Source organism: Oryza sativa, chromosome 3 (assembly GCF_034140825.1).
Source record: "Oryza sativa Japonica Group chromosome 3, ASM3414082v1".
NCBI lineage: Eukaryota > Viridiplantae > Streptophyta > Magnoliopsida > Poales > Poaceae > Oryza > Oryza sativa.
The window spans coordinates 4,490,970-4,514,280 of record NC_089037.1 but is presented as its reverse complement, the minus strand read 5'-3'; the positions used below and the strand labels follow the sequence as shown (position 1 = coordinate 4,514,280).

Below are 23,311 nucleotides of genomic sequence, written 5' to 3'. Positions count from 1 at the left end.
TGAGATGACTCTTATTGTACAATATACTACTCCCTCCTTCCCTAAATGTTTGACACCGTTGACTTTTTTAAATATGTTTGACCGTTCGTTTTATTCAAAAACTTTTGTGAAATGTGTAAAACTATATGTATACATAAAAGTATATTTAACAATAAATCAAATGATAGAAAAAGAATTAATAATTACTTAAGTTTTTTTAATAAGACGAACGATCAAACATTTTTAAAAAAGTCAACGGCGTCAAACATTTTGGGATGGAGGGAGTACTACTCTATTAAAAAAAGGTAAACTCTAGCTATAAATCTGGACACGTATTTTGGGATTGATTTTTTTTTTTGGGACGGAGGGATACGTACTTTTAGCTGTCACACTGTCAAATCAAATTAATCCCACTCAATAAAACCTAATATATACAGTATGCTAGTACTACTACTTAAGTAATCACTTGATGAAACTGAACTTTCAAAAAGAAAAAAAAAAGAACTCCGTTTCTGTCCTACACTGCAGTATTGCGAAGAAATGGAGGGCACAACTGCTGTACTTTGGCTTTTGATTCCAATGCAGTCTTTCTCCAACAACTCATCCTATGCTAATAATCCTTTCATTCGCAACGACCACATTTAGGTTTAGGAGGGGATATATATATCTCCGGTTTACTCCAACAAATTCAGAGAAACAGACAGTTGACGTTGATCTGAACGCTCCAACCACCGTGAGCTACGAGGCGATAAGGAGAATCTACTCACTCACTGATCACTCTTGCCAAGTTACCACTAGGATATTACAGACAAAAACGATGCACTGGAGATTGTTTTTTTTTCAGCGATTGCTCTGTTTTTTTTGTCAGGCTCCCAGCATCTCAGTGACAGTATGTGCCACGTAGCTAGTAATACTGTAATCAGTAACAACTAGTACAGGTGATTACTGATTAGTACTTAATTGTACAGGGAGTTGACACAGTGTTGCTGGTTAAACAACTCCATCTTTAATAATTAATTCCTGTCTAGTTGATTAATTCCTTCTCTTGTGAGGTGAAGTCGGCCTCGAATCTATCCAACAGGATAGCTAGAGAAGCCAAATTCTCCATAGATTTTGATATAAATATTCGCGAACCTAAAGCTGCTACTATCGTTGTCTTATATAGTACTTCCTCCGTTTTATATTATAAAACTTTCTAGCATTTATATATGTCAATGAATCCAGATATTTATTAACATTTATATGAATGTGAGCAATGTTAAAAAGTCTTATAATTTAAAACGGAGGTAGTAACTTTTAATCTCCTTTTATGAGAGACGCTGGCTCTCTCCGGCTCGTCGCCGCCGGTGCAGAGGCCGGCGGCGGTGGAGGAAGAAGCTCGCCGGTTTTCGTTACGGCGCTTGGTTAGTTAAGCAGGAGGGTTAGACCTACAAATCTGCAATAGAGACGTCGACGTTAGCTGGACATGGACGTGTTTCCGTCCAGGAGGGGGTGGACGACTAACCGTACGTAAGTGCTAACCGAGTAACAAAAGAAACTAAAAGAAATTGTCCATGTCGACCTTTGTTACGTTCTGTTTTTGCAGTGTTTAGGATGCTGACAGCCACGGAGATTAGCGAGATATTAACGCAATCGAAGGAGAGTATCATTCATTCATTTCATAATTTGATTGATCATTAGTGCACTTGTCCGTGGGCAGTCAGTCATGTCTCCGAGAGGAAGAAGATTCTTGCGTGGTGGACACAAACGCTGGAATCTCTTAAGAGGTTTGGTGGAGGTGAAGAGGACGGAGATTCCGTGGCATTGCCAAGTCGTCGTGGCAATCAATTTCAGTTCATTCGGATCACCGCGGCAACTTAACTGGAGATTCTGCAGTAGACGGCACTGACCGTGTCAAAAAAAAAAAAAAGAAGGCCACAATTATGATGCGGCTGCGAAGCGTTGCATGCTCTCTCGGAGTGAGGACAAGGACGGCTCAGGTTGACTGATAAATCTATGCACATTTATGAGAAGACATATATTGATATTAGGCCTGGTTTACTTTCTAAATCTTTGACACGTGCATAAAGCATTAAATATAGATAAAAATAAAAAATAATTGCACACTTTGCATGGAAATCGCGAGATGAATCTTTTCAGCCTAATTAATCCATGATTAGCCATAAGTGCTACAGTAACCTGCATATGCTAATGATGGCTTAATTAAGCTCAAAAGAGTCGTCTCGCGGTTTCCAGGCAAGCTATGAAATTAGTTTTTTCATTCGTATCCGAAAGCCCCTTCCAACATTCAGTCAAACATCCGATATGACACCCAAAATTTTTTTTTTCGCGAACTAAACAGGGCCTTAATAATGGCCTAGTGCAGCTTTGGGCCTTCTGACCTGAGAAACACCTGCGGTTTAGTAAAGCCCAGTACAAGAGCCTCTTGCATTCATTGATTTCCATATTTTTGGAGGAGGGCTCATTTTTTGTGCCAAACTGGTATAAACTAAGCAACAATTGGTACAACACTGGTAATATACCGCACCGTGTTCAGTAGCTACAATAAACAGCTCACAATTTACAAGTAGTTCTACTACAGTAGTTGCCGACTTGGTTTCTCCTCTCAATTATATTAGAAAAACAACAAAAAGTGTGTGATCGGTTAGTCAAGGAAGCACAGAGTTCAATATGCAGCCGCCACAAATGTCCACCAACCTCCAGCATCTGGTACAAGTAAATTGCCCGTCTTCAAGTTCAACACCCTGGGGCCTACAGTAGAAACAGAAAAAAGTGTGACGAAAGAAGCTGAGAAATTCAAGGAAAGTATCCACGAGGACGAGAGAGGACCTCTTTCGATTGCCCATGGGCTCTGAGCGCTTCAAGGATGCTTTCAACCCACCTGTGAAAAACAATATGAAAATTGTGCATATGGATGATACAGTAGTCAATTTTGCTTCACAACATATGATGTGACGCTGTGTTGATACCAGTTCTGAATGTCCACCATTCAGACGTGTCCTTGACAATTGGATAATGGTATTCAAAAGGTTCGTGATGTGTGCTTACCCGTCAAGTCCCGGGGTGGTAGGATAATATATGCTCTTCAGGCCAAATTTCTTAGCTGCTGAGGCAGTCGTCTCGCCTATGCAGGCAATGGCGTTGCCCCAGTTGTCAACTTGTGAAGCAAGATTTAGCCAAGCTCTGCATCATCATGATAACCCCAAAACTGAATAAAGTAAGCACTGTGGAAAAGGAAAATTGTGATGGTAATATGTAACATAAAGTCAGCCCAGGGAGACAGTTCGCAAATAATCTAGCTTTGCAAATAACTGAGATGGCAAATAAAGCTGTTTGTGTGCCTTTGAATCGGTATACCCCTTTATGGATCATAAAGAAACACGTCCAAATAGAAATCAGCCCCAACCTTGTCAAAGCCCCGTGTTAATGAAATGGTACACAAATCTCTTGCGTATTCCAAAAAAAAAATGTTTCAATGCAGAATTTGTGATCTCTCCCACATACGTACTTTACCTGAACCATCTAATTAGGGAGTACTAGCATACCATTATTATTATATGAACACGGTTTTAAATTTGTTCCGAGGCAGCCATAGACACATTATATATTACCGGAGAGCAGAAGGAGAAGCTACTGCAACAACTGGAGCTGAAAGAGCAGGCTTTAATATTAGCGGATCGACATCCTGTACAGATACCTGCATGTATATACAACCATTTCATAGGTCAAAACAAAAATCCAAGATTCACGTGCACACAAACTTTGAAAAGATAAAATGTAATCCATGAAAATTACTACTGTTTCTTGAAATACAAAACCTCTACTACGGTAACATATGTCACAGTCAACCATATCAAGCTAAAATATGATACTATCAGGTAAGGGATGTCTGAATGCAGATAAATAGAACGAGGTCCAAAGTGCACAAGACAAGGGGCCAAAATTTCACATTACTCATATAAAGTAAGCAAATAAGAATTAATAAGGCAAATGTAATAATTTAATTTAAAAGAAAAACATACAGTTGTATATGTGTTCAGTCTTGTCACCTCAAATCCTCGATTTGATAGCCCATTCTCTGCAATCCGCATAATTAGTTAACATAACAGCTGAAGATATGATGCAGATGTGGTCATTGTGGAAATGCAGGTGCAAGCATGTAACCAGAAGGATAAAACCAAATCTGACTCACGGATTTCATGGCCAGCCTTTGCAGATGCAGGATATAACACTTTACAAGTAGTTTCAGTGGTCCTTGGAAGCTCTGAGGCCAAAAATTTACCCATAGCTGATGAAATAAAAAAAATGAAAAAGAAATACCTTACTGACTGAAAACAGTTCCAAGTCTTCAATATATGAGAGCACCATACGAATTAGTTGACATGCAATGAAAATTACATCCTATGAGGCAAGATACCTTTAGAAGGAGAAAATGCAACCTCAAGGGATCCATCATTGTATTGAATTACTTCGTCAAAAACTCTTTCAGTACCTGCTCCAACAACCGCTATTCGTACCTTAGGATTTCCAGCAGCCCTGATAGGTCGTTATGTAACTTGTGTTAATATGGTGGTTTTGGATTGTTCTGGTGCATCACAGAATAATGGATTGATTGAAGAACATATCATATATTGGGTTAGACAACAAGCAAATCACAGAGTGCACAAACCTATGCCACAAAGCCCAGAACTTAGGACGAATGAAGTGTGAAATGATGCACAATTTATATTTCTGTAGCAATTGCGCACGATAATTGAAATATGTTTGAATCTTACTTCCATCCCTCAAGGAACACAGCAGCTGCCTCAGGAGATGTTATAGTGATCCAGTCAAACTTTTCATCTGAAAATACAAAATATTAAGTGACTAAACTATGGAATACTTTTATTATGATTTTGCAAAGCAAGTGTAATGAGAATATACTATATGTGGAGCAATGGATATACAACGCAAGACAGAAACACATAAAGTTATATTACTAGAAAAATAAAGACTGAACTACTTACCGCGCAGGACAGCAGAAAGCCTATCTGTATCTGGCCCTTCAACATGTTTAATAAGAGGAAGCTCAAGACTTTGTACATTATGTTTTTCCTACAAAATTCAATTAGAAAACTGATGTGAAAACTAGATAGCAATAAGCTGGATGATACAAAAGGACTGCTTATTTCTGAACACAAATTGAATCTTCTTCTGAGAAAATAATAGGTGGCTGCAGCAGCACATTCATGATTACTTTAACATGTACTCTGCATGCTTACAACATTTTAAGATGGATGAAGACCCCACCACCCAACACACAAAAGATTACTTCCATTACACAATCAACAGGCAAAGACTCTAATTTTATCAGAACATTGAGTAAAATCATTAGACTCCCTCCAAGGGCCCTTCAGAGATCAATCAAGTCTAGTAACCTAGCACACTGTTCGACAAGGCACGCGGTAACAATTGCATTACTCTAATGTCAATTGGACCTTTTCACAAGTATTACAATGTAGGAATGTTCTCAAATCCATTGGAGTAACAACCATCTATGGCCCAGTTGAATACGTATAGCAGTTAGAATATGGCTAGATATGATCAGAAAAATTCAGACTTCACACTCCGTATTAATGATGTATCGTGATTCATGAGACGCTAAACAACAGCTGAGAATAAAGGTAAAGATCTCATATACTGTGATCCAAGATAATAAACTAATAGTAGATTAAAGTTATTAGGTCAATGATCATAAAAAAAAAGAGAGGAAGTCATACCATCCACAAAACTTCTCTAAGCTAATGGAATAAAATAGGCAATGCAGATCATATGCCCAACTTGTATCATATGAAATGGATGAAAGAAGGGATATGTTCTTACATGAAAGACTGATACTAACAAAATGACAAATGGTTTCCATAACATAGCATTGCATTGCATTTGTAATCAGATAAAACTGAACTGTATTGCAAAACAACTAACTCTAAACTCCAAGCTCCGACCAGTTGAAGACATGAATGGTGAGTTCCATTAGCACGCGGCACCATGTTCAACGAGTTAGCACCAAATATCTCATATCCAGCACACGCCAACCTTTTCCTAGATGGAAATCAGTACATTAACTGAAATCTCGCACCAATTAGTGAGCCTCCCGGGTCCTAAACAGTATAATTAGCCCGTAAATTTCCCTCTATACAGTCGGCCAGGCCACCTAAAATCACAACACTAAAATACGCGACGATCTCACAGGGTATCACAAAACAAAAATGGAAGATGCGTATTCTCCATCTCTATTGCTAATCCCCTAATCCCCTACGCTTCCCCTCACCCCCCACCCAAAAAAAAACTATGCGTTAGGTACAAGTGAACAATGCAGGAGTGTCGATTTGGGAACCAAACCAGCGCGGCGATGAGCTTGGCGTTCTTCCCGCGCTCGCGGGTGACCACGACGTCGGGAGGAGGGGGCGAGGAGCACGCTATGAACCTCCCCGTGGCGCCGGCTCGGCCCCTCCCGCCGCCGGCGTGGCGTGCTCGTGGGAAGGTCGCGGGAGGCCGGGAGAAGGGGAGGAGGTGCGAAGAGGAGGACAAGGCCATGGCGTGGCGAGGCGAGCCTGAGCTTGTGGAGAAGACGCTGCTTCGGCCTGTGGGCCCCCCGCACGTTCCCCCTCCGCCTAGATCTGGGCCGACGAGCGCTGATCGTACAGCCCAGTTTGAACATTGGGCTGCTTATATTGGGCCGTATTTGAATCGGGCCTTCATCTTCTTTTTTTTCTTGGGAAAAGTACACCGAAGGTTCCTCAACTTGTTATCGAGTTACCGAATCATTCTTCAACCGCAAAACCAGATATATCACATCCCTCAACTTACAAAACCTCAAGGTATTAGGTGGTTTTGACCCCGGTTTCGTCTCATGTGGCAGCTGAGTCAGCGTGGGACCCACCTAGGCCCCACGTGTCAGAGTGTCCATGTCACCGCTCTCTCTTTCCCTCTTCTCTCCCTTCCTCTCTCATTTTTCCCTGGGCGTGGATGGTGGCGGCGTCTTCGACGCGGCGGGGAGGAGAGCCGGCGTGGCCGGCGGCTGGCGGGGAAGGAGCGCGGCAGAGAGGAGGGCCGATGCGACGGGCGGCTCCGCCGATGGATGCCGTCGCGCGGATGGCCGCGGCGGCCGTCCCCCTCATCCGTCGGCCTCGACGCGGCGAAGCAATCGAAGCCAAATCAAATACCGAGCCGATCGACTCTAGCTAACTTGCTTCGGTGATTGACCACCACCACCGCTTCCGGCGGAGAAGAGGCTACTGCTGCCGGTGGCGCTGACGATGACGTAGAAGCATGGAGGAGGGGAGAGGGTGTGGGCGCGACCGTGGAGGCCGTCGTCGCGCGCAGGGGACGCGTCATTCGTGGAGGCCATCGTCGTGCAGGCGCGGGTGTTCGACTTCCGGTCGTCGCTCGTCGACCTCCTCACCGTATCCTCCGCGCGCACGCTTCTGATACACTGTGAGCAATCGACGCCCGCCCCTCTGTTCGTTCTCTCTCTCGTGGCTGAGCTGACCTCGACGGGCGACGTGGCGGCGGCGGCGACGACGTGGGAGCAGGAGGGCCGCCCCCACGCCGCCGGCCTCCGTCGCCACTCCACCAGCTGCCATGGATGACGACGGCGGTCTCCTCGCTCTCCCCGTTGCGCCTCCCGTCGGCTCTTCTTCCTCCGTGCTCTGCGAGGACGGCGTCTCGGGCGCCGCCGACGAGGCCGCCGCCCCGCGCTGCTCGCCGCTGCTACTCGATCTGAACCTGCCCGCCTCGTCCCCGTCGTCTTCCGATAACATTTACGTTACAAATTTTGAACCAAATTTTATCATCTTCTCTACCATTTTCTAGCTATTGGTACAGCTGAAAGCAGCAGCATCCCCTTTGGATACAGAGATGCACAAGAGAGGCGGCGGAAACGAAATCTTGAGTGGTGAAAAAGAGATGGAGGAAAACGAAAATAAAAAGAAAATTATCCGTGTCTATGGAGGAGATGGTAGAGCTTCTTCGCAGTAGCAGCAGCAACAATGGTGATGGTTGGATTGGAGCGCAGCAACCCAGTAACAAATTTCCAATTCTTGTTGCTTGCTGGTTGGTCGTCGTCGTCGTCGTCGTAGGCTAGAGTTCGCCGGCGATTGCTGCCATTGTTTGGTGATGTGCAGGCTAGAGGTGGAGCAGCGTGTCGCAACACCAATCCATCTCGTCGACTTCGGCGGCGGCAGCAGCCGACGGGGACGAGGCCGGCAGGTTCAGATCGAACAGCAGCGGCAAGCAGCGCGGGGCGGCAGCCTCGTCAGCGGCGCGCGAGACGCCGTCCTCACGGAGCACGAAGGATGAGGAGCCGATGGGGAGCGCAACGGGGAGAGCGAGGAGGCCGCCGTCATCATCCATGGGAGCTGGTGGAGAGGCGACGGAGGCTGGCGGCATAGGGGGCGGCCCTCCTATTCCCACGTCGTCGTCATCGCCACCGCCGCCGCGGCCGCCGCTGCCGCATCGCCCGTCGCCGGTCGCCGGCCGCCCGACCTCTTCTCCCACCTCGCCCCGCCCGCCGGCTTGCCCAGACGAAGGAGAAATTAGAGAGAGAAGGAAGGGATAGAAGAGGGGAAAGAGAAAGAGTGATGACGTGGTACCTGACACGTGGGTCTCACGCTGACTCATCCGCCACGTTAGATAAAACCGGGATCAAAACCACAAAAGGATGTAAAGTGAACGGTTTTGTAAGTTGAAAGATGTGATATATCTGGTTTTGCGGTTAAGGGACGATTTTGTAACTCGATGAGAAGTTGAGGGACCTTCGGTGTACTTTTTCCTTTTTTTCTGTTCTCCTCTTCTCTAAACCCATTTGGAACATGGAATTATTTCCTAAACCGATTTGAATTTTAGTGTATTTTTCGTTGCAACATGTTGAAGTTAAATTTTATTTTTGCATGCTTGTGTAATGATCAAGCACATATTAAACTATCATGTTGATCTTTTTTTCAAATTTTTGCATAACTATTTGAGTGGCATGCAAACAAGAATTGGTGTCTTCTCAAGAGTTTAGAATACTTTCCCCATTTAGAACATGGAATTATTTCCCAAATTGATTTGAATTTAGTCATTTTTATAAGCGGAGTGGTTGATACCTACTCTCGTTTTGGTCTTGACGTGTACAAATAAATAGCCCAAAATAAATGTACTGGGGGTGGTTGATCACACACTGTTCTACATATAGTTCGGAGCTCTATATAAGCGGTTGTATGCATGCCACTCCAAAGTAATTAAGACGAGGTGACGAGGTGTAATTAAGATGAAGATTACAAGCACGGCGATGCTGGCGCCGGTGTACGGCACGCCGCACCCGCTCGCCGGCGCGGAGGTCCAGCTCACCGTGTTCGACCGGGCGGCGTTCGACCTGTACGTACCCAGCGTGCTCGCGTACCGGGCGCCGGCGCCGTCGAACGAGGCGATCAAGGAGGGCCTCCTCAGGGCCGTCGCGGCGTACCCTCACCTCGCCGGCCGCCTCGCCGTCGACCACCACGGCCGCCGCTTCCTCCACGTGAACGACCAGGGCGTGCTCGTCGTCGAGGCCACCGTCGACGGCGCCGACCTAGACGACGTGCTCGCCAACAGCGGCCGCGCCATGGCCACCGACGTCGCCGACCTCTACCCCGCGTTGCCGGAGGACAACGTCGGCGCCGCGCTGCTGCAGGTGAAGCTCGTCCGGTACAGGTGCGGCGGCCTCGTCGTCGGCAGCATCTGCCACCACCACACCGCCGACGGCCACTCCATGAGCGCCTTCTTCACCGCGTGGGCGACCGCGGTGCGCGAGGGGGAGGGCTTCACCGCGCCGACGCCTTTCCTCGACCGCGCCGCCACGGCCGTGCCCCGCACCCCGCCGGTGCCGGCGTTCGACCACCGTTCCATCGAGTTCGACGGAGGAGAAGCCGCCGCCGCCGGTGGCGGCAGGTCGTCCTACGCCGCCGTGTCCCTGGACAAGATCAAGGACCTGACCGTGCACTTCACGGCGGAGTTCGTCGGCGAGCTCAAGGCCCGCGCCGGCGGCCGGTGCAGCACGTTCCAGTGCCTGCTCGCGCACGTGTGGAAGAAGATCACGGCGGCGAGGGACCTGAGCCCGGAGGAGTTCACGCAGGTGAGGGTGGCGGTGAACTGCCGGGGCAGAGCCAACCCGCCCGTGCCCATGGACTTCTTCGGCAACATGGTGCTCTGGGCGTTCCCGAGGATGCGGGCGCGCGAGCTCCTCCGCGCCACCTACGGCGCCGTCGTGGGCGCCATCCGCGACGCCGTGGCGAGGGTCGACGGCGAGTACATCCAGTCGTTCGTCGACTTCGGCGGCGCGGCGGCGGCGGGCGGCGGCGGCGGCGGGGATCTCGTGGCGACGGCGGCGGCGGCGGGCACGATGTTGTGCCCGGACCTGGAGGTGGATAGCTGGCTCGGGTTCAGGTTCCACCAGATGGACCTCGGCACCGGCTCGCCGGCGGCGTTCCTGCCGCCGGACCTGCCCGTGGAGGGGCTGATGGTGTTCGTCCCGTCGCGCGCGGCGAAGGGCGGCGTCGACGTGTTCATGGCCGTGGCGGAGCACCACGTCGAGGCGTTCGAGCGCATCATCTACTCCTTGGAGGAAGGACATGGGCATCATGTCGGCCCGTGTCACCTCTAGACAACGATGCATAATGCATTAGATCACTCTAAACTCTACTACCTCTGCCCCAATTTAAGTGTAGTCGTGGTTTTTCGTGTTCAAGTTTGATCGCCCATCTTATTAAAAAAATAGTTTCACATAAAGTAATATTCATGTTTTATCATATAATAACAATAAAAATACTAATCATAAAAGTTTTTACAAATAAGACAGATGGTAAATGTTGAACACAACCAATGCAAAACTGCAGTCTTCTGGGATGGAAGTAGTATAAAACTATGGCGTGCGGGTGGCAAACTGATGTGATTAGCCACTTGTCTTTCCACGATGCTGTTTTCTCGAGCTTGTGTTGATGTTAAGCGTGATTAGCCACAGTCTAATGTGCAAATTTGTTCTGTAAATATATATAAGATTGATGGCTTGATGGGGAGAACAGCAAGTTTATGTACAGTGGAGTATGTAAGAGATATAAAACGAATATCTTGTATTTTGTGCTGGATGATTATGACTGTTCAGCATTGCTTATGACAAACGCATTACCCAAAGAATTAAAGTATAGAGGCGTTTTGAAGTGTTTGAACATTTGGAGCATTTTCAGGGGGATTTCTAAATAGTTTTATTATCTGAACCAGCTACTCCATATGCTATACGAAACAGAACGATATGCATGCGTAAGCTAGAGCGGGAGTTGTCGCGCGTCTTTTCTGTTCAAGATCATCTCCATGTCCTCTTAGTTTTACGATCAGTGCGTTAGGTGCCCGTTTCCATGGTGGCCTGGGTGTGCGATCACCGATCAACAGTGACGATTTTGATCCTATTATCTTGGTTAACCTAATCCAAGAGGAGAATTTGACGTCTACCTGATGCTTGTCTGACGCCTGATTCAGAGTTTCAGGCTACAGACTGGATCATCACAATGGTGATTAAAGCTTCACACCCAGGGAGCTGATAGCAACATGTGCACACACTGAGCAGACGGTAGGGGAAATGGAGGACCGGAAAGATGTGGCATTGTTGCCTTGCAAAAGATACATGTATTTCAGACCATCACTGTCTTGTAATCTGAATGCAGATAAAGGAAGGCCTTCTCTGTTAACCTTAGGATAATTTTCTCGAGGATCATATGCACAAAGGGTAATGGAATGGACAAAACATGACAACCAGGATAGGTCATTCCATGGCTCATTCCTAGAGATAAATGACAGCCATGGAAGGTTGTACTCCCTCCGTCTCAAAATAAACAAACCTAGTACATTTGAGACGGAGGGAGTTGTTACTAAACATTAAAACAAGAAGCTAACTGGAGCAGAAAACAAGCTTCTGAAGCTCGTAAACAGCAAAGTAACTGAAGCAGGAAGCATTGTGTCTGACTAATAATAAGAGCATAGCAAGAAACTGCAAATCTTTCACTACTTCGCATGCTAGCACTAGGTAGAAACTCCAGCAAGCAATGCTCTCAACTCTAAACTCTGAAAATCATTGCAATTGTGCAATATAAATCACCTCGGCAAGTTCTGAAGCTCCCGATACCAGTACACCAAACTACATCTGGAGGTAAAATAGGTAATAGCCATCCTACATTTCCTTCTCAGACAGATAGCAGAAGAGATTTAATATTAGAATTAGCACCCTCAGGCAGAGGCAACCACAATTCCTACACGATAAGAATTTTCATCCAAATGGGATAACTGAACCTTAGATACATGATAAATTTGGCCAAAACCGGCCAAGCTATAAACTCAACATCAGATACCCCCCGCAAAAGACATGATACCTACAACCTAGCTGTCACAATTGGTCTGAACTGTAGATAACTCATCTGTGCAACATAAATCACCTGAGCAAGTTGTGAAACTCCCAATACTAATGCACAAAACTACAATTCTGGAGGTAAATGGGCAATAGAGCCGTCCTACATTTCCTACTCGGATAAATAGTAGACGGGATTTCATATCAGAATCAGCACACTCAGGTAAGCACATATTAAACACGATAAGCATTTCATCCAAAAGGGGTGATTCAACCTCTGATACTAAATAAATTTGGCTGGTGTTATTCGTCGGCCCAGCTGAAAAACTCAACCTCGGATACGCCTCACAAAAGACATGGTATGGTACCTAGCAATCACAATTGTTTGTTGAAGATCAAATGTGAAGCACAAAACAATCAGGAAGCAGTCATTCACCTATTCCATTCCTCATGATTTATAAACGATAGCTATGGATGTCTGAAGCTCTCCTCTTAGGTAGTAATAAGGATTGCATTAGGAACAAGAAGAGCTTGATGGTTTGTACCAAAAACAAGGTACAAACAACGATGGCTTACAGTGGGGGATGCTACATGAGGGTGGAGGAGAGCTTGAGGCACTCGCTCTGGCACCTCTTGAGGCAGACGTCGTTCCAGTTGGGGACCTGGTGCTGGTTGACGCAGACGGTCCGGGCGCATGCGTCGGCGCAGGCGTCGAGCTCGGAGACGCCGCAGACGGTGACGCAGGTCTCCGGGATGGGGTCCTTGGAGAAGGCCCCCACCTTCTTGAGCATCCGCTTGGAGGTGCACACGCGCTCGCAGACGAACACCTCGTCGGAGCTCTTCTCGCGCCCGCGCGCCGCCTTGAGGCGCTGCTCCTCGTCCCGCCGCCGCTTCACGCGGAAGGCCTGACCGGCCACCACCGCCGGGATCGCCGCGGCGAGCAGCGGCCACCACGCGTCCACCATCCTGGGGGAATACAGACAAAATCGAGGGCCCGCGATTATCAGATTTCGCCCAAATCCTGAAATCCCTCACGGGCCACGGGGATCTACGACGAAATCTTGACGCAAGTATCAATTAGGGGAAATTATGGAGAGGATTAGGGGAGAATTTGGAGGGGCACCTTGGGTGTGGTGTGGGCTGCCCGCTTGCTCCGTTGCTCGTCGGCGTGGAGGGGGGAAGCGGCGGAGGAGGAAGGCGAGGGTTTTAGGCGAGGAAGACGAAGAGATGGGTGTCGGCGTGTCGCTTCTTCTTCTTCCACTCCAAGTTCATTAGTTGGAAGTAAATGGGCTAAAAGTTGACTCAGTCTACAAACTGTAAGCCCATGAACTCAACAGCCCATTTCAATATTGGGTTTCAAACCAAAATATTCATCAGGCTTGAATGGTAATGCTTGCTAATAATCATAGAGCATTGACACAAAATTTCATAATCAACGGGGTGTGTGGTTACATGCTTATGAATTTCGAGAGAAAAATAATACATGTCATTCAGAGAGCATACATATATTTCCTTTTTTCTTCTTACAAGAGGGGCAACTATTTACAGCTATCCTCTATTTGTAGATGTAATTCGTTCGTGTACTGTATGATTGGGCTAAGGCTTCATAAAACACAGCCCGCCCAAATTGTCAGATCAGATCAACTAAACAGACGAGAATCTCTGATGCAGAAGAAACAGAATCTCCCCCATAATGCCGAAGGAAATCCTATCCAGCGTTTCCACCCGAAGTGTTGTATACCATAGGCCGCCCATATTTGAGAAGTTAAAAGGAAAAAAAAAACTAGGATTCTGATTCTTTGAGACGCGATTTCAATATTTTCTCCAAAAATGCCAAGGTGTCTGCGTACGACGGGTCGTTCTTATTGACCGGCTTACACGAATTTATATGATCAGTGGACGCCAGGACCTGCAAAATTTTAATAATAATAAGTAAACCACCAGTTACAAGTTGCATAAACTGCTACTACCTTACGAAAATTATAAGGGTGGTTCAAATTATAGCTAAAATAAACCTTACCAAAGCCAACTTGCCAAAAATTTTGGCGGGATTTCTTATGTATTTACTAAAGTTTAGCAACAAACTAAATATAGACATTTTTTTAGCAACTTTATCAAAAAAATTGGTATGATTAAAAATGTCATCAATCTGAACAACCCCATAATATGGGCGAAATTTGGGGGGCATACAAGAAGAAAAATACAATGGGATACCTACAAAATCAACATTGTGTCTTTACCACACTAGCTTGGGTTTTGTGTCTCTAACATGTATAATCATATATTGTTGACATCATTAAGCATGTTAAAACTGTGCAGAGTACTAGATGTGGATGCATGATCTATCAAGTCCGTTATAGTGCAAGGCTAGCAGATCACAATTAACTACGCAATGGTGCGAACGTTATAACGTGGTTACTTACAACAAGTTCCCCGTATCCTGGGTATGCAGATTCAATCGGTACTATCTCCATCCGAAGTGCCCAACCACCGTAACCTTCAACGATCGGTGTGACTTGAGTCTATTAAGGTGTGAAGCCAGTTGACATAGGTATATTAGTATTATAACAATGAAAGCATAATGTGTAATTGAATAACAATATCTTCCTTTACCTCACTAAAACTAAGAACATTGAGCAATCCTTTACTATGGCGTTGCCGCACAAAATCATTTAACTCAACAAGTCTTGGGGATCCGCTTCTTAACTCGCCAATCTAAAGAAAGATAAGCTGCAAGTGTCATAAATATAGAATGGGGTGAACAAAAAAGATAAGCTGCAAGTTTTTTGTGAAGGACAAACCGATGGAGCTGGACGAAACACCAAACCCATACGCCATGGCATGTCTGCGAGCCTACTACCAAAATGTGGACAGCTATAGAAAACCTGTGATATGAACATGGTTAGATCTCACAGATGTTTGAAAGAATTGACAAACAAATACATACTAGCCCATTCGTATTGTTCAGGAACTTGTCATAATTGTTCAGCTTCGCTTGATACAGCATCTGCTTAACCACCAGTCCTCCCATGCTGCATATATGTAAATGGGAATAAGTAAGCCTTTTCATCTGTCACAGACTTTTCAACAATTTCCAGCACTACATCATGAACCAAGCGACCATCATTACCTATGAGTTACAAAAACAACAGGACGACTGCCAATGCCAGCAGCAATTAACTTCCTTAACAGCATAGAGCTCACCTCCTATATACAAATATTATTTCAACTGAATAAATTTCAGTAAGAAGAAACAAATAAGCCTAAAGTTAAACTCTGAGCATCTCCTATCCAACTACAGAACATATCAGATCTGAGTATCACAAAATTATGGAATGTTTTCGCGAGATCAGCAATGGAACAAGAAAAAGAAAAAGAAAAAACTAACCTGAAGTGGCAAGCTGGCTCCGGTCCATTGTGTCAGATTGGTCTGCATAAATCATTTGAAACCAGTAAGACCTCCAAACATATAAAAGCAACAATAATTCCATCAGCAGGGAAGCATCGAATATTACCAGAATAACAAAAGTTTTAAAAGAGACCAGTATAACCCTCCCCACATAAAGAACATCAGAGCACCAAACTAACCTTGTACTTGACTGTCAAAAAACGAGCTTGAGGAAAATCTGCTGAAAGCCATTCTCTTGGCCAACATGTTCCCTCTTTGCCAGCATCTTCATCTATACTTTCCACCAGACCTGCTTTGGTGGTTGATGACTTGTCATCAGCTATCCGCCATGAGTTGAATGGCCCACCACGAAGACCATGGACGAACACGACATCCATTAAAGGGGGTGTATATTTGGCTCTGTTGCTTGGAGCATCTCCAGTTTCAGAGTCACCACCTTCTTCAGTGCAACAGTCATCCTTAAATTTCTTTCTTGAAATTTCATGACCATTGTTGTCCAAATGAACCTCAAGAGGCAACTCTGGATTTAACAAGAACAAAGCATCTCCAAACTGAGGACATTTTCTTTTATACTCACTTTTTGAATCAGGGTATTCATCAGAAGTGCTTCCTGTATTTGGATCCTCAGAACAGAATACATTTAACAAAGTTAACCTGCAGTAACTTTTTAATTTTAAATCATTGCAAGGAACTCGTCCACTTGCGCATTCCTCAAGCCACTTGCACCATACATCATCAGAAATAATTTCCTTCTTTGAATTGGGTAGAAGAGAGAGAATGGTAACCAGCCGGCCAGCATGCCTTCGAATATGAGCTGCTGGAGGAACCCGTACACTGGAGGGATCAGAAGTAGTGTCATTAGAGGAGTCATTAGAGGTAGACACATTCTTGTCTTGCACTTCTCGAATTCGTGATGCATCATATGCTTCGATCGCAGCGAGTTTCTCATAATCATCACCAAGGAGGATGCGCCTCAACAGGGAAAGAACTCCTAAATCAGCAATTCTCTTTTGGCATGCACCATCCTCAGAACAAAGCTCTGCCAGTGCTTTTATTCCCTTCAGCGTAGCGGATGCTGAGTCAGCAGCATCAAACTTAGGTGGGTTCTTTTTATTCAAGTTCTTCAGAGCTGTAGCAAATGGTTCAAGAGAGAGAAAATCGAAAAGGGGTACTTTGTCACCAGAAGCAGGATCATAGTGTGATTGAACTATTGCCAATTTCACAACAGCAGTAGCTAATTGATTCAAGATCTGAGTCGCAGAGGAAGCATTATGGTGATCAACTTGATTCTGTCCATAAAAAAGGTTAGTATCAGGATTCAGGACAAAAAAGGAGGAAGAACAAGATTGTGAAATTAGTACTATCAGGAGTACTATCAGGAGTTAAGCTAAAGCTTTATAACACAAAATAAGTTATACTGTAACATCCAAAAAGAGCAGCACTAAACTGAAAATGGCAGATGATAGAAAATGTGAAACTCTGCACAAGAAAAGTAGCAGGCTAGTAGCAACCAAATATTCAAATTTTGTTTCAAACAATATAACACAATTAAAATAAAAATATCAAAACATGTGTATTTCATAGAAATGTTTCGAAAGACAAGAAGATAGCTCCCAAAAAAAAAAAACCTAAACAGCATCTGGCATGAAGCACTTTATAGAGTCGCCAAATAACAAAGCAAATTTTATATATGGAATGTTTAGAACATTGTTCCTCCATGGTTAATACTTGTCATAAATCTGAACATGTGACATACTATATTATACTGGTGATCTTAAGTTCTTGACGTTCTAGTATTTTCAGTCTGATTATCGTCATGTTTATTTATCTAAAACTCATTTATCAACCAACTTAACTACTAAGAACAGTTGGCGGCACACGCATTCAAATATATATTTATTAAAAACAATAACAAGATTCTTACCTTCACTCTCTCTGGTTGAGGCTGGGTGGTTCCTTTCAAATTCTGTGTCTTGTTATCTCCAAGAATCTCAGAAAGCACGAGAGCCAACCATCCCTGAGAAATTGGTACGGAAGCTGGTCCATAGTCTTCAAGAATGCATGAAAGGATTTTAATAGCTGTGAGATTTGTAGTTTCTGAAACAGATTTATCAAAGAGCCAACGAAGAAGAATGCCGGACCATCTTTGAGTTTCTTCAAGTGACAACGGAACTTCACCAGCATAGAGCAAACTCAGTGCCACTGCTAATGATTCCTTCATCCTGCTCTGAGCATTCTCATTTTCTATCTTTTTTGCGATACTACGAAGAAGATGAAGACCCTTCTGTCTGATCACAAATTTTGACTCATTACACCTTATCATGGATAATAGGAAAGTTGATAGTGACATTTGAGCCAATGCCATGTCACCATTCTCAGCAGCCCGAGAAGCTGTCAAAAGAAGACTTGAGCACCAGTCAGGGACAGAAGGAGCCAAAGTCAAGCTCTGGTCTTCCAAAAGAGCTCGCGCCACCATGGCTCCATGCCACTTGACAGTTCTTTCAGGTGCTTTCAGTGCAGTTGTGACAGTATGTCCATCACTGTCAAGTTCTTGAATACGAGAACGGTTTAAATCAGATGCAATAGCCCAATTAGCAAGAGCCCAAGTAGCAAAAGGTACAGCTACATGCTCCCTCTGCAAATCATCCCAGAGGCCTGGAGCAGCAGCAGAACTTAGCTTCTCCACTAGTGGAGAATCAGTAGCAGTTTCTTGCATCAATATTCTACTATTCGAAGCTCCAACAATACCATCATCCGAGTTGCCCACCTCCAATGAGTTTATTTCTCTAGAGAATCCCAAGACAGTAGTCCCACCAAGTACCTTAATCCCTATTCCTTTTAATCCACTGTCACCATCATCACTGTTATTATCATCATGGTCATCAAAATGCATCCCCCCTTGCTCAATGACTTCGATGGCTGCCGCAATATCTCTTGTATCAGCATCTGAAGGCAATAAAGGCTGAAATGATGAATAATCCGCATTATCGCAGTTGGAAGTGATGATGTCCATAAGTGCAGCAACAAGCATGCTCCTTCCTTTAGAATGGTCTGAGACATTGAATGAAGAGTATTCCGAGTTCTGTATTAACAGGAGGGCAATATATTAGGTACAAACAACTCATATTGTGTTAAAGTCCAAGGAAACCAGAACTGGAAAATCTAAATGGTTTAATAGACCTACATTGCTAGATTAAGATGCGCATGAAACATAATACTACATGTATAGGGGAAAAAAAGAAGAGATAAGCTGAAGAAAAAGCACTGCCAGCAAGCAAAAAAAGAAATTGCCTATAGGAGAGCTGAGATCACCAAGCCATCAAGGAAAATAAATTATATTTACCAACTCCAAGGTCTTGATAATCCATTAGACATAACTGCATTATTGCATAACTGGCATGCAGGTGCATAACATAACTCATTCCCCCATGAGATCTTTTATCTTAACATCAATAGCATATATTAAGAGTTTGCAATCTGAAAACCTGAAGGGCCAAAGGTTCCATGCTCACAAAGACATGGGATGAAAACATAAAAATGCCAGAAACCTCAGAGCACACGAGGATGCAAATTTTGTTTTCCACCTATAATCAGGCTGTACTGATGCACATCTCAACATCTGATTCCTATAACATAGCATATCAATACTGAAATTCCTAACACAAGAACAAATCAAGCTACACCAAATCATTAATTCTCAACTAAAAAGAAAGAAACTAACAATTCAATATAAACATTCAGAGTTTTCTCTCTTTATCTTGCAGATTGGACAGAATTTACAACAACAATCACCTAGTAGATTAGAGCCAGCTACATTGGCATGCTCGAATAATTTAAACTGATTGCAAAATTTATTCTGTTAAAGCTACAATTACGGCAGCCAAGCAAAGCAAATAATTCAAGAGTAGCACCTGACAGGACATTACCTTCTTGCCGCGTTTTGGCTGGTAAGAGAAGATGAATTGGAGGAGGCAGGGAACCGCTCGTGGTCGACCGAGCACAGCAGGCGCAACCCAGGGATCGGCCAGCAGGTGCGCGAGCGCCCGCGCGGCCTCCGCCTGCGTGGCCCGCCGCACGACGCTCTCGAGCAGCCAGTCGACGACGGCGCCGCCCCCCGCCGACACGATGGCCGCGCGGCGCGCGGCGCTGGCGGCCGCGATGTCGGCGAGCAGCGCGGCGACGCGGAGCTCGAACCCGGACCTCACCTCGTGGTTGGCGGACGACAGCACGGACATGAGCGACCTGCACAGCACCTTCCCCGCCGCGCAGGTGTGCTGCATCCGCTCCACCACGCGTGCCGCGGACGCCCTGGACCTCTCCACCGTCCCCTCCAGGTCCCACGCGGAGATGTGGTAGATCGTCCCCGCGGCCGTGACGAGGGAGAGCGTGGATAGGGCGAGGAGCGGGGTCAGGCGGCGTCGGGGCCCCCCGCCGCCGCCGCCGCCGCGGGGCGCGAGGTGGTGGGGCGGGGGAGGCGCGGCCACGGGGAGCGGCGCCGACGAGGACGTCGTCGAGGTCGACGGCGCCGAGGCGGGACCGCTCGAGCAGTGCGTGCGATGCCGGGGGAGACGCTGGAGGTGGACATTGCGGAGGCGATTGACGACGAGGAGCCCGCGCCGCAGCATCGCCGGGGCGGAGGAGCGTCGCGCCGCGTCGCGTCGAGTCGCCGGACTCCGGTAGCGTCTGAGCTGTTGGGCGCGGCGGAGGCGGCGCGGTTGCCGGCTTTGGCGTGGAGAGGAAGGCGAGGGGGGAGGGAATATTCGCCGGAGAGAGAGGAGAGAGAGAGAGAGAGAGAGAGAGGCGGTGGTGGTTCGGTGGCTGCGGCGAACGGGCGGAGGGAGGAAGGCGAGTCGTGATGGGCTTTCTTCCGGTCTATTCCTTTCTTTGATGGGCTAAGTTTGGGAAACGTGACAAACCCGTGTGTCATTGCTGGGAGCACGTGGAGATTGGCACGTTGTTTTGAAATTAATCCTCTTGAGTTCAAATTACAACACTGTCAAATTGATACGATTCTACTTGCAAAATGGACGTTGTGAGCGAGGACATAGTCGCATGCTGCTCTGCGTTGTACTCTAAAACATAATGTTTACCTAGCAAACATTTTTTTTAGAACAATTTACCTACCAAACTTGGAAAAAAATGATAATTTAACACTTTTTTCGTTGTCCTGTTGCTTCAATTGATACTTTTGAGGATAACATGTAGAACCATCTAAGATGAATGAAAGTGGACTAATATGTCAAATAATCGAAACCAATATTAAGGAGTGTTAAATTACCAAATATCTTCTGAGCTAGATATATGATATGGTTTGCTTGATATATGGCGGTTGAGTGTTCTCAATGATCAAGCTGGGGAGAGTTTGCTGGCAGTTGTTTGAAGTTCCATTACGGGGAAGGGGGGGGGGGAGGGTGCTCATTAGTTCGCATGGTTGATATAGCTATTTGATTTTAATATATATATATATATATATATATGCAAAAATGTTAATTAGAAATATAAGATTTTGGCCTACGTGTTCTTTACACGTAGTGTGTCTATCATAAATTACTTTATACGGATGAATTAAGTATAAATTAATTAGCTAGGCTACTTATAGTGCAACATGTCCGACAATGTTTGAGTCTCCTCTACTCAATATAACTTTGGCATAATGCTGAGTAGAGGATATGAATTTGGCATATGGTAACGTGTGGTGATTTCTAGACTAGTTTTTTAATATGGCGCATATGGTAAATTGGTCATGTCTTTCTGGGTAAACAATGCTTGTGGTGACCTGTGATTATTTTATTAGACAGGTATTTTTCAAAGGTGCCTTAATTCGAGGTAAGTTTTGTGGTAAGAAGTATCTGCGGTGACTTCTAACCTAAATTTTTGAATGTGTTTATAGTGATAGAGTTGGTACGACTACGTGTATGTGCATTCGAGAAAAGAATATTGCATCCCATTTCATCGGTTAGGATTGAAGTCTTGATTATCAATAACATTTTTTAATTTAAAATGAAACTAACATTACTGTAATATAACCAATATATTTCCATGCAGTTGTCGCATCAACCCCGCTATCCGATACAATGCAAAACTACACCTTTTTTTTCTTTGATAGGAACCGATTTCAATTTGTGATCCCTACGTATACGAATTTTCATGTGTGGATCATGATGTTTGTTAAAACAGAAAATCAAAAGAGAGAAAGATCGTCAAACACTCGAAGGCATTTCCATGGTGATTGTAAGCCGTTCGATTAACGTGGAAAGCCATGGAATGGTAATCTACGGGATTTACAGAGCGCGCAATGTTCGGACGCGCCAGGTGCTCGACCTCGGCCCCCGCCGCCGGCGAGCGGCGCGCTCTCCCCGTCGACCCTCTCTCCCTCCCTCGCCTACTCGTCTCCGCCGCCACCACCCCCGGCGCCGCCGCCCCGGCCGTCTCCACCCTACACGCCGCCGCCCTCAAGCTGGGGGTCCTCCCTCCTCGCTCCCGGCCTCCAACGCCCTCGTCTCCGCCTACTCCCTCTCCGGCCTCCTCTTGGGCCGTCACCAAGGCAAGGGGAGTAGTACTACTTTCCCTTCGTCCTTTTACGATTTCATCCAGGCTCTTTCTCGTCCCGTTTTAGATTAGATCCGGGGGATCGGATCTCTCGGCGGCGGTGGCGGCGGCGGCGGCGAGAATGAACAGCCCCCGGCGATTTGTGAATCTGGTGCTCGACGGCATCGCCCGGCGGCAGCCGTCCTACGGCCTGCACCGCGTCGACGTCTCGACGCTGTTCCGTCCGCTCGCCGCCGATGAGGATGAAGAAGGGCGGCGCGGCGGCGCTATGGAAGTCGAGGACGCTCAGCTGCCTCGCGCCGCCATGATCTTCCACCCTTGCCCATCATACGGGCTTCCGAGTTGGCCCTCCTCCGTGGATTTCATGCCTCTCGGCAGCGGCAGCGGCAGCGGCAGAGGCGGCGAAAAGAACGACGTGGTCGCCGTCGACTACAGCGGCAGCGGGGTGCTGTACGGCGCCGCCTCGCGCGCCGTCACCATCCTTCCCCCGATGAACACACCCAAGGCCTTCCCGGTGTCGCTCACCATCGGAGGCAACATCTACGTCATGGAAAGGTACCCGGCCTCCTCCCAATCCCCCTCCTCTTGCTTCGAGGTTCTCGTCCACGATCGCCACCCAAACCACCCCTTCGCCACGCCGCACTGGCACTGGCGCCTCCTCCCTTCGCCGCCCTTCGCCTTCACCGCCGATGATGCCCTTGATAGCATCCGCAACTTTTTCCAAGATGATGATGACTTCCTCACCGCCTACACGGCCGTCGGCGGCTCATGCATCTGGATGACAGTGCAGAGCACCGTCGCCGCCGCCGCGGGGACTTACTCCTTTGACACGTCCACCGCCACATGGACCAAGCTCGGCGACTGGTTGCTTCCGTTCAGAGGCCGCGCCGAGTATGCGCCCGAGCACAAGCTCTGGTTCGCGCTCTCCTCCGACGGCAACGAGCTGTGCGCGTCCGACCTCGCCGCCGCGGCGCAATGTG

At 46.4% G+C, this 23,311-nt stretch overlaps 4 protein-coding genes across 6 annotated transcripts; 1 reads left to right on the top strand and 3 right to left on the bottom strand.

The window, feature by feature from the left end:
* Positions 1-2,377: 2,377 nt before the first annotated feature.
* LOC4331869 (uroporphyrinogen-III synthase, chloroplastic-like) lies at positions 2,378-6,599 on the bottom strand. 2 transcript variants are annotated; one of them, XM_026023640.2, is made up of 10 exons: positions 5,944-6,560; positions 4,986-5,073; positions 4,755-4,821; positions 4,397-4,515; positions 4,172-4,267; positions 4,002-4,057; positions 3,591-3,676; positions 3,028-3,162; positions 2,809-2,860; positions 2,378-2,730 (listed from the first exon to the last, which is right to left on the bottom strand). In XM_026023640.2, exons 1-10 carry the CDS (start codon positions 5,974-5,976, stop codon positions 2,716-2,718), a joined length of 747 nt encoding a protein of 248 aa, XP_025879425.1. In that variant the 5' UTR covers positions 5,977-6,560; the 3' UTR covers positions 2,378-2,715. The 2 variants fall into 2 exon arrangements, with proteins under 2 accessions (XP_025879425.1, NP_001404214.1); NM_001417285.1 differs by having other exon boundaries at positions 2,382-2,730; positions 6,361-6,599.
* Positions 6,600-8,222: 1,623 nt separating this feature from the next.
* LOC4331867 (tryptamine benzoyltransferase 1-like) lies at positions 8,223-11,054 on the top strand. The gene has a single exon (XM_015772943.3). The coding sequence runs from the start codon at positions 9,272-9,274 to the stop codon at positions 10,640-10,642; it is 1,371 nt and encodes a 456-aa protein (XP_015628429.1). The 5' UTR covers positions 8,223-9,271; the 3' UTR covers positions 10,643-11,054.
* A 1,681-nt stretch (positions 11,055-12,735) lies between these two features.
* LOC4331866 (uncharacterized protein At5g64816) lies at positions 12,736-13,594 on the bottom strand. Its single transcript, XM_015776629.3, has 2 exons — positions 13,497-13,594; positions 12,736-13,339 (listed from the first exon to the last, which is right to left on the bottom strand). The coding sequence occupies exon 2, from the start codon at positions 13,336-13,338 to the stop codon at positions 12,961-12,963; it is 378 nt and encodes a 125-aa protein (XP_015632115.1). The 5' UTR covers position 13,339; positions 13,497-13,594; the 3' UTR covers positions 12,736-12,960.
* A 179-nt stretch (positions 13,595-13,773) lies between these two features.
* LOC4331865 (uncharacterized) lies at positions 13,774-20,639 on the bottom strand. Of its 2 annotated transcripts, none has more exons than XR_010739893.1 (10): positions 19,709-20,639; positions 17,707-18,864; positions 15,889-17,071; positions 15,762-15,803; positions 15,504-15,580; positions 15,321-15,405; positions 15,175-15,258; positions 14,987-15,088; positions 14,797-14,895; positions 13,774-14,282 (listed from the first exon to the last, which is right to left on the bottom strand). XR_010739893.1 is itself a non-coding variant. In XM_015776627.3 (10 exons), exons 1-10 carry the CDS (start codon positions 20,405-20,407, stop codon positions 14,157-14,159), a joined length of 3,582 nt encoding a protein of 1,193 aa, XP_015632113.3. In that variant the 5' UTR covers positions 20,408-20,639; the 3' UTR covers positions 13,774-14,156. The 2 variants fall into 2 exon arrangements, 1 of the variants encoding a protein (XP_015632113.3); XM_015776627.3 differs by having other exon boundaries at positions 15,962-17,071.
* Between the last annotated feature and the right edge of the window lie 2,672 nt (positions 20,640-23,311).